The sequence below is a fragment of the Thrips palmi genome, unplaced genomic scaffold, assembly GCF_012932325.1.
Source record: "Thrips palmi isolate BJ-2018 unplaced genomic scaffold, TpBJ-2018v1 HiC_scaffold_17, whole genome shotgun sequence".
Lineage (NCBI taxonomy): Eukaryota > Metazoa > Arthropoda > Insecta > Thysanoptera > Thripidae > Thrips > Thrips palmi.
The window spans coordinates 4,342,919-4,353,038 of NW_023144626.1; the positions used below are offsets into that span (position 1 = coordinate 4,342,919).

At 62.0% G+C, this 10,120-nt stretch overlaps 1 protein-coding gene across 1 annotated transcript in view; it reads right to left on the reverse strand.

The window, feature by feature from the left end:
• Positions 1–2,147: 2,147 nt before the first annotated feature.
• The window catches only part of LOC117643957 (nucleolar protein dao-5-like), a 35,891-nt gene continuing 27,918 nt past the window's right edge, over positions 2,148–10,120 (reverse strand). The window contains exons 3-4 of the mRNA XM_034383144.1: positions 7,152–7,515; positions 2,148–2,368 (exon numbers count right to left, since the gene is read on the reverse strand). Coding sequence (XP_034239035.1) covers positions 2,148–2,368; positions 7,152–7,515 — 585 coding nt within the window. The remainder of the gene's footprint in view (positions 2,369–7,151; positions 7,516–10,120) is intronic.

Below are 10,120 nucleotides of genomic sequence, written 5' to 3' on the forward strand. Positions count from 1 at the left end.
TTCCTCTCCGTTGTTTTCGGAGCGCGGGCCTGTATGCCGAAGTGAATCCGAGGGGCCTAACAAACAATCTCCAGCAATCCTCCGCTGTGCCGACCGCATTTCCGCTTCATTGATAAACACGGCGAACGCCAGCGTGACATTGCGCAACACGTTCCAAAAAGTGTGTCACGCCAGAGTAAGTCTTGCGTAACACAGGCTTCGCTCCGCCGAATATCGCCTCCCGGGTCGGACAAAATCAGGAGCGCAGACTGCGTGCTTCACCTCATCCAGGCTCAATCCTACGAACAACAACAACAACAACAACAACAACAAAAGCAAGCAGGACGCATCAGCTCTCCAACTGCAGCGCCGCGGCGCACCGGAGTGGTGAACTTTGTTCGGTGCTCTCCAAAGCTGCAAAAACCGCGCGGGGATTCCAGGTAAGGCGGGGTAAAGCGAGGTGACGAGTTATTGCCGTGTCGTTGGCTGTGCAAACTCGGAGACTGAATTAATCAGGCGAGGGGGCGGAGAGGGGAGGGGGAAGGGGGTGGGGGCGCGCTCCGTGTCAGAAGGCTTACGTTCCCCTTGCCCCTTGTTCCATCTTCATCAGGCGCGCCCGGTCAAACCACGCACCTCCGAAAAACGGCGTCCCATATATATCAAAGTCCCCCCCCCCGGGACAGTCTAATTTAGACGGCGCACTTCGCACGCACTACTTGCAAAAGAAAAGCTTCGGAAGACCACACCGCTGCCGCTGGCAGTCAATGTTCAGAAATCAGCGCACTGTCGAGGAATCGTTACCAAATATAAATAACTGTCACGCGCTGGTTTTCAAAGAGTCGAAAGTCGTTTTCCGCTAATAGCCTTTGATGACCAGTGCCGCAGTGTGTCGCTGAGTAAGGGCGAGCAGCAGTTTACAGAGACACGTGCGATCCGCCGCAGCAGTCATGAGCGAGCAGTCAGTGAGGCGTTCTCGTCGGCACACATTGCACATGCCTGGCCACGGATCTGCATACAGTACACGCCAAACGAAGCCACTACAGTGGAAGGAGAACGAAAAGCAGAAATGAGCGACTTTTAAATCAGCCGACGCATTAAGGGAGCCGCGTCATCAACTTCCCCCTCCAATTTCCCGCGGACAAAGTGACCGACAATGACGTCACCGTGCGAATCGCTACAAACTCGCGCAGCCGCAAGAATTCATTAAGCCCAACTTGGGGGGATAAATCACGGAAAATTATGCAGCACCTGTTTAACTCTCTCGCGCGGCCCCGCTGGGGTGGGAGAGGGGGGGGGGCGAGCAGCCGAGGCGAGGCCAGTCTACTGGCAGAAACAGCCTCCCCCACGGCCCACGCTCGCGGGGGTGGCAGCGGCGGCGGCAGCAGCGGCCTCAAACAGTGGTTGATGGCGCATTACGGAGCAACACATTGCGAGCCCCGCGCCCCGCCAGTCTCTACCCACTGCAGCCCTAAGTACACTGTGCTCTAAATGCCGTGTGAAATAATAACGACAACACAGTAAAAACAGGCGAGTGTAATTTTTACACCTGGAGGTAAACGGCCCGGGGGGGGGGGGCAGTAATCGTCTCGAGTCACGCGACTCGAATAGGTTTCGGCAGGGGGCCGGGCCTCGGGCCGGGCTGACCACGCGCCTTCCAGGCGGTCGGAATCGGAAAGGAGGTCCGTTTGGTTTTCAGCTTCTGTTCCTGCGACTTAAGCGTTGCAGGTGAGCTCTTTTCAAGTTCAGTAACCACGAAAAAAAAATCAAAGTTGGGAAACGGTTTGAAGAAAGGAACTCCCAGGGTGCGTGGTTTTCATCACCTCTCGAAATTTATGTCTCGGGTCGATACGAACGCGCTTCCTGAAACATTCACTAAAATGTAAACGAGCGAGGAAAACCTTTTCCTGCTGCATCATTCCTATGCAGGTCTCCTGTCCCCTCCAAGACCATTTTCCGGCCGTATTGCGTGGAGGAGCTCAAACAAAACAAAACAACAACAACAACAACAACAGTCGATTTGGTGATTAAGTCAGCGAACGGAGGGAAGAGGGGGGGGGGCACTAAATGTGTGACGGGGTCTAAACTTCCTCACTGGCCCACGTTAGTTAAGGCAATGGCCGTGTAATCTTCGCCACCGCCGGCACGCTCCCTCCGCGCTCTGCTACGCCTCAGACGCGCTGGGTGCACCGCTTGGCAAACTTCAACAAACCTTCCCCAAAGAAGTACCCCCTCCCCCGGTCGCTTGGTGGACGCCGCGCCACTGCAAGGACAAGAAGGCGTCGCCCGGGCGTGCCAACTTCATATTTATTGGGGAATTGGGCGGCCATAATCTCGGACACGGCTAGAGATAAAATTTGAGTTATCCTGTACTGGGGAACTGTTTTTAGATCTAATCGATTACAGCACAAAATTACAAAAATTGCTCAGGGTGCGTTAAGGTTGCACCCCCTGGGCGTCGGCGAGCGGATGTCGATACACCGTAAGGCGTGAAGCAGGCCGCAGGCTGCGCGGGGCTGTGCGGGGGGCACTGACAAGGAGCAGGGGCCCCTTTTAGAGCTGACCGATTTTCCAGGCAAAAACATAATGGGGGCCTGTCAGCAGAGTTTGCGCTGCAGCACTTTCAAGACCGGCGAACGGGCGAGGAAAAAAAAACGGAAAAAGGAAAATGGGAGCGCGATCCCGGACGCGCTTTCCGAAGAAACGGAGCGGGCCGCCGGACTTCCCTGTTGGGGGCGAAGTTTGAGAGAGGGAGAGAGAGAGAGAGAGAGAGAGAGAGAGAGAGAGAGAGAGAGAGAGAGAGAGAGAGAGAGAGTTTAGTTTTTACAAGTATTTATTGGGGGGATTCCGCAGTGCAGCCGCTCCTCCGCAAGTACGACAAGTGCGCGGCAACGTAATCAAGGCATACAGGCCGGCTAATCCTTGCCAGGGCTCTCGGCGACTGGCAGCGGCAGGGTGGCCACCGGGACGGCACACTGTGGCGTAATTGCTGCCTCGCCCGCGACTCCACCGCCGCCCGCATTTATTATTGAATCGTTTCCGGCCGCGGGAAAGTTTATCAAATCAGCGGGTTCGCGCACGCTCCGAAAGAAAAATGAAAACAACTTGAGTTGAACGGTGTGGTGACCGCGGCCATCGCTCGCCGACGAGGTCGCCACCGGACTGCAGCAGTGCACCAGAGCGGCATTCCCGCGAACTTGATTAATTTCACTCCTGACAGCTCGATACGGGGACTGCTCTACTGAAACAGGGAGCCTCTATCTCTTTCCGACGCACGGGGGTTCCCGTTGGGGCGAGAGAGACAGAAGGGGAGTCAGAGCGACGAAGACGAGGCGACACCCGACAGCGCGGCGCGTGCCGCCATGGCGGCACCATGGTGGCGCGCTGGTTGCGGGCCTTCGGGCGCGCCGCGCAAAAGAAAACCCATGAAAAAGGCCGCAAATTCGGCACTTTGAAACGCAGGCCGAAAAAATTTAATGATGACGTCATTCGGCCACGGCCCCCGCGCCCCCGGTGCCCCTCGGGGGGCGCGAGCCGCGCGAGCGACTTCGAAGAGGCGCCTCCTGAACCCACGCGGGCCGGGGGTCCTACAGTGCGAAATGGGTTTGTAACGGCGTGCGCGCCGTGATATGGATTCACTCCGTGCGCCGCGACAGGTACAAATGACGGTAAAAGGGGGCCGCGGGGGGCGCGGAGGGGCGGGCAGGGAGCACCGCGAGGAGGGGGTGAATCGTCGAGGGGGCCGCTGGTTCGTTGCCGCGCGGCGCGAACCGCGAACAAGGAGGCAAAACGCGAAACGGGAATCAGCGAGGTTCGCGGAGGTTCCCGAGGTTTGGGAAGTGTTCCGCTGAATGGCCGTCGAATTGTCACGCGCGCCGCTTCGTGCTGCGAGTCAGTCGGTCGGCTTAGTGGCCGGAGCAAAAGCCACGGCCTGGAGCTGGAGCGCCTTTCAAAGGAGCGCCATTTCTTTTCAGTATTTTAATTGGTGGCGACATGGGCTTTTCAGCGCTCGCACCTCACACAAACACGTCGAGTCAGACCGCTTTGAGTGTGTGTGTGTGTGTGTGTGTGTGTGAGTGTGTGTGTGTGTGTGTGAGTGTGGGTGTGTTGGTGTGTTTGTATTGGTGTGTGTGCGCAAGCGCGTTTGTGCGTTTGTGGAGCTGTCGGGAATGTTATCAAACTGCTTGAGGCTTCTTCCGACTCACCATTTTCATCAGGTGAACAACAAGTCAAGCCGACTTTCCGTTCGAGAGCCTTTTATACTTTTCGGCCCCGAGGCGCCGAGCGGTGCCCGTGGGCTGACACACTGGGCTGACCCGAGCCCGCGAGCGCGAGCAGCAGCAAGTCGCCCTGGCGCGCCAAGAAAGTAGGCCTAACCTGCTCCGTGGTGCGCAGAGTCCGCATGGCTTGCCGCATGGCGGGGCGTCGCAGGGCGTCACGCCGCGTCACGCGCGAGGACAACAAGTGCTGCATTGAAAGGCAGGGCCTCACCGATCCGCCTGGCCGCGCCACGTCGGGGCCCTCCGCGTGCACAGCCCCCGCTTGGCCCCAGGCTCGGCCCCAGGCGCGCGGGCGGCGAGCGTCAACATAACCCCACTCTCCGGGGGCGTCGCGGCTGTCGCGGCGGGGGCGCCGTGGCGGGGGCGCCGCGACGCCGATGAAAGACGTCACGCTGTCGTCGGCGGTGGCGTCCGAGGCGCTGCGTTCGCTGCGTTCGCCCACCGAGTCCCCACGACGCGTCTCGCCTCCGCTCCGCCGTGCTCGCGGTCTTCTCGTCCTTGCGGGGACCGCGTCGCGCGCGCCGCCCTGGCCGTGCTCTGCGAGGGGCCCCGGCGGGATCCCGCTCGCGACTGGGAGTCGGTACGACGCAGAAGGCTGCCTGTCGGGCCTGCCGTGTCGGGGGTTGGTGGTGGGGGCGCGTCGGCGCGGAGGGGGTTGTTCGGGGGGGGGGCTGCTGGGGCTGGACAAGGCGCAGGGTGGACTTGGCGCGGCCGCCGTGCCGCCGAGTCAAGCCGTTTGCATTTAGCGCTGTGGCCCGCTGTGGCCACTGAGGCTGACGCCGGCGGACGCCGACTTGGCCCACCGCTCGGCCCCGCCAAGCGGTCCGTCATCGTGGTCGCGCTGCGCCGCGGGCCGCGCCACGGCTCGACGGCGAAGCCCTATCGAACCTTTTCACACCTCGACGCCCCCACCCCGGGTTCGAGTACCGACGGCGGCGCCAAGGGCGGGCCAAGGACCCACACCGCAAGTGCCTTTTGCGAGTGACTCGACAGGAATCAGCACCACAGTGGCGGCGGCGGAGACAAGGCGGGGGCGGAAACGGCGGGGCGGTATTCATTTAAGTTTCGGGCAGACGCCCACACCGCAAGCCGCCCGCTGCCGTCACTACGACAGCAGGCAGTCGTTGTTGGGCGGTGGCGAGGCGAGCGTCACGGAATGTCCGCAAACAGCGACCTGCCCAGCCCGCCCGGCACACTGTCCCTCTCGCTCCAGTACGGGACGCCCCATGCGCGCGAGAGAGACAGAACGACGAAAGCTACTCTCGGGATCAGCCTGCACTTCTGGAGGTGCTCGGTGGGAGAGCAACGCACAACGCACAGGGAGGCCCGGTCACTCCACTGGCAGTGGCTCTCTGGCCCTCGGGCCCTACCTAGCTCTGTGGGAACCCCGCCAACTGCAGGGAGGGCAGGGAGGGCAGGGACAGGGGCGACCAATAAGCGGCGTGCCGTCCACGCCGCCCACGCCCTCCACGGCCTCAGTCTCTCTCGCACTCATGGGGCGTTACGAATGGGCGCGAGAGAGACAGAGCGACGAAAACGGCTTTTGGAATCAGTCGACAGCTAGCCCAGGCCGCCGGGCCGCACGGTTCAACGAAACACGGAGACTCTTTCCGTGAGTTGGCACCACTGCTTGCTCACGGCGTCGGAACTCGGAACGGTACGGGCCGTTATGAGTCCGGAGGCGGCGGCGGCGGCGGGCCCGAGGCCCCGCTCTGCTTCGCTCTACTTGAGGCCCGCGCCACGCCGCCACGCCGCCACGCGCCGACGAGTCCGTTCTGCAGCGGCCGGGCTGCAAAGCACTGCACTGCACCGCAGTGCACCGCACTGCAAAGCGAAGACCAAAGCGCCTGACAACGCGTGTACGCTGTTCACAGTTCGGCGAGCGCGGCTACAGGACGAAAGCGGAAAACAGCAGGATTTCTGCGAAGTCACCGCTACCGGGGAAACGCGCACTGCAGCCATGCGTGCCTCCGATAGGATTACCCGCCCATGTCTCTCTCGCACTCATGGGGCGCCCCGCATCGGCGCGAGAGAGACAGGGCTGCGAGGAACCGGGCAGCTGGCTGGCGAGCGCCCGTCGGGTAGGCCACCCGGCCGCGGCCGCGTCCCCGGGACTGCCTATCCACGGAAACCGACGGCGGCGTCCACGCGTCGATAGCTCTCGTTGGAGCAAATCCAAACATTTGCCACCGTTTTCACGAACGTTGCGCGGCTGAGGATGTCAAATTTTCAGAACGAGTCGGACGAAGAGAAGCAATCACTCCGCGCGTCCCGCGAACGCTGTACCGCATTTGTATAAACCTTTTTATAAAGGCTGCAGCTTTTTCCGCTTTCCGCGGTACTGGTCGCTCTGATTTATTGGACCGCTGAAACGCGAGCGTGATTGGTCGCCGCTACACTGGTGGCTCACGAATCACGGGCGTAACGCGATCGCGACACTGCCAAGCGATCGTGAAGAGGCGCGAGCAGTCGCTCTGTCTCTCTCTCACCCCTCCGGGACAACCCATGAGTAAAAAAGAGACAGCGACAGAATTACTCTCCGGAATCGGTCTGGTCGAGAGTCGCATTTTTCGCACAGCGTTCACGGCGAGAAACCTACTTATTTTCTACACCATTTGCCCCTTCAAAGCCGCGACGAGCCACAAGAAGCCTCTTCCCGCGCGTAAAGCCTTCTCACCTCCAAACAATTTTTGGCAGACGAGTGAAAAATAAGAAAGCTTCTTAAAATTCACTGGCAACGAACCCGCCAAGGGTATAGCTTGGCTCTGGTTAGGAATAGTTTTTGGTCACAAGGGCAGAATCGAGCGCGGTTCGGTCGAGGTCAGTAGACCTGCCTGCGAGCGCATAGTTTATGCAGGAGCCATAGCTTGACAGCTGGCTTGACGGCTGGCTTACCTTGGTGGTACCCTGGGGCGGGTGCTCCAGGCCCTCCGGGGGCCAGCGCGTCCTGGTGGTGTTGGTACGGCGGCGGCCTGTCCGGCGGGTAGGGCGGGTAGGGCGGCGGGCAGCCCTCCTGGTAGTGCTGCGGCGGCGGCTGTGGCGGCGGCGGCATGGGGGCGGCGAAGGCGCTGTCGTGGGCGCCGGCGTGAGGGGGCCCGTGCGGCGGCGGCGGCCCGTGGTAGCCGTGGTGGCTGTGGTGCAGCATGTAGCCCTGGTGGCCGGCGGCGCCGCCGTCCGGGGGCCGCATGCTGGACAGTGCCACCAAGGGCGTGTAGGAGCCGGGCGCCGCGTTGGCGGGGGGCCCCAGCGCGCGCTGAACCTGAAAGACAAAGACAACAAGAGGTACAGTGCGGTGCCAAAGTCGTGGGCGGGGCGGCGCGGCGCTTCGCTTCACGATGACGCGGAGGAACTCGCCCATCCATCACGCTGCAGACTGATTCCGAGAGTCGCTCTGTCTCTCTCGCACCTACACGGGACGCCCCATGAGTGCGAGAGAGACGGAGCGACGACTCTCGGAATCAGTCTGCTGCCGCTCCACTTCCACTTGGCCCTAGTGCCGTTCGGCGTTCGACGCGCCGTCGAGGACGACGAGGGCGAGGACGTCCAGGGCCACACCCTACTCATTCGCCCCGCGCGCCCCGCGTGTCAGATTCGACAACTTTCCCCTCCCCGCTCGGGCTAGCCCCCTGGCCCGCTGGCCCGCTGCAAGGGGTAAAGGGAAGAGCGCGCTCGCTGCTGGCGACGCGTCGCGACGTGCGACAGCGATGATACACTCGACAGGGGGGGGGGGGGGGGGGGTCGTCGACGCGCAAGGCATTTCAGTGGACATCCAACTCGACGAGCGCACTACGCCAATCGCAAGAGTGACGGGGCCCGGGGCAAGCAGAGCCACGCGCGAGTAAATGCCACTGGCCCGACCAGCAGCCAGCGCACTGATGCCGACAGTCGTTTTCGTCGGTCCGCCTTCTCGCACTCATAGGACGTCCCGTACGGGTGCGAGAGAGGCAGAGCGGCGAAACTGACTCTCGGAACGCGCAAGGCAGAAGCCAGGTTGCGCGGCCACTTCACCGCGAGCTGGCCGAGAGGGAGGAGGTCGTCCTGGTCGGCGGTCGCGCGGTCACCCCAGTTCCCGCCAAGAGTTCTCGGATTATTCAGCGGTTGTGCCGAGCGGCCTAGCAGGGACTCCGCAGAATTCCGTAGTTATGCAGTCCGGCGGTGGGGCTGGTGGGGCTGGCGGGGCTGGCGGGGCTGGCGGGGCTGGCGGGGCTGGTGGGGCTGATGGGGCTGGTGGGGCGCCCTCCCCGTTCGCTGCCGAGCCGAGATTCTGGCCGGGCCTACGGAATGGCGCGGCGTTGGCGGGGAAGTGGGGCACCCCGTGCGCTGTACGAAAGCTGCCCCACAAAATTCCCTTCATTGCAGCGAGCGGGTGTGTGCGCCCACACTGAGCACACCGAGCGAAGCGAGCGAAGGTTGCGGTGCGGGGTCGCGCCGCCGAACGGAGTCAAACAAAGCAGGCGGACCGGGGCGGGGCGCGGTGGAGTGGGGTGGGGCGGGGTGGCCTTTTCCTGTTTGACTACCGCGGCCTCGCCCGGCTCGCCTCAGCGCAAGTGACGACGGGTTTTCGGCGACTTGGGCCAACCCAGGGCTCGCGCAGGGCTCGCTCGGAAGGGCCCAGGGCTCCGAGTAAGGGCCCCGTTCGATGCCGGTAATTAACGCGAGGGCCCCGCCAAGGGCCCGGAACGACCGCGAACGGGGCCGCGAAGGGGGCTTGCTGGAGCGCCCTTCACAACGCACGACAAACTTCATGACCACCAAAGTGGTTAATTGCGAAAAAACGGGGTTTCCGACGCAAATTTCCTTTGCTTCATAAATTTACGTGCAAGGTACGTTTTCGCCATTAAGTTGGTATAATATACTGCAAACTTTGCGTTCTAACTCTAGTCGAGGTCAGCTCAGCCTGGCTTCACCCGCAGAGCGCGCACGTCTTCCTAGGCGTCCACGCACACTCTATCTCTCTTTCTCACTCACTCTCACACACACACACACACACACACACATACAAACAAACATACACGAAGCGCTGCCAACATTAGCGTCCGGCCGAGTCAAGACACCAACAGGTCGATTTCAGCTGGCCCTATCCCCCCCCCCCTCTTTTTTCCCTCCGCCTGCCTCGACTCCTACACTATACGAGTCGATGCGTTTTTGTTTTTTTTGCGGGAGCCAACTCAGCATCGCTCGCACGACCGCGACTGTTTGCGGTAATTTTCCAATCTCACTCCGGCAGCCAGCCAGCCAGGGCCAGCAGCACATCTCCCTCCGCGCGCCGCCGTAGCTAACACACTATTCGCACAGCTCGCAAAACTTGCCGCCCCCTCGCAGGAGAATGAGAGAGAGAGCCTCGCCTCGCGGCGGGAGGGAGCGAGAGAAAGAGAGGCTTCGCCAGCCCCTCCCCTCCTCCGCCACGATATTGAATGGGAACGGCACGTGAGTACAAATCCCGAATAAACTCGTCTCTCTCGCTCCGCGCCGCTCCCTCCACCTTGGTGCGGAGGATCAAGGGGACTGACCGAGTCCCCGGGTTGCTGCCCCTGTGAGATAGGCAATCCTGGAGAGAGTGAGTGAGAGAGAGGAGGGGGGATGGGGCGCGGGGGTTAACTGTCAGAGGGCGAGCACCGCATCTCGAGAGGGCACGCAGTACAGGCAGGGGCGCGCAGGGCGCGAGGCGAGGGGGGGGAGGGAAGCGCAGAGGTTTCAATGGGCTGATAAAAAGCTGGAGGAGGACCGTGAAAGAAGGCGGGAGAGAGAGAGAGAGAAGGGGTGAAAGCGGTCCGGGGGGTTGGGGGGTGGGGGCACTCTCCACGCTGGGCTTGGGGGGGAAGGGGGGCGGCGGCAGCAGCCGCCCGAGCGAGCCGTTTTTCGCG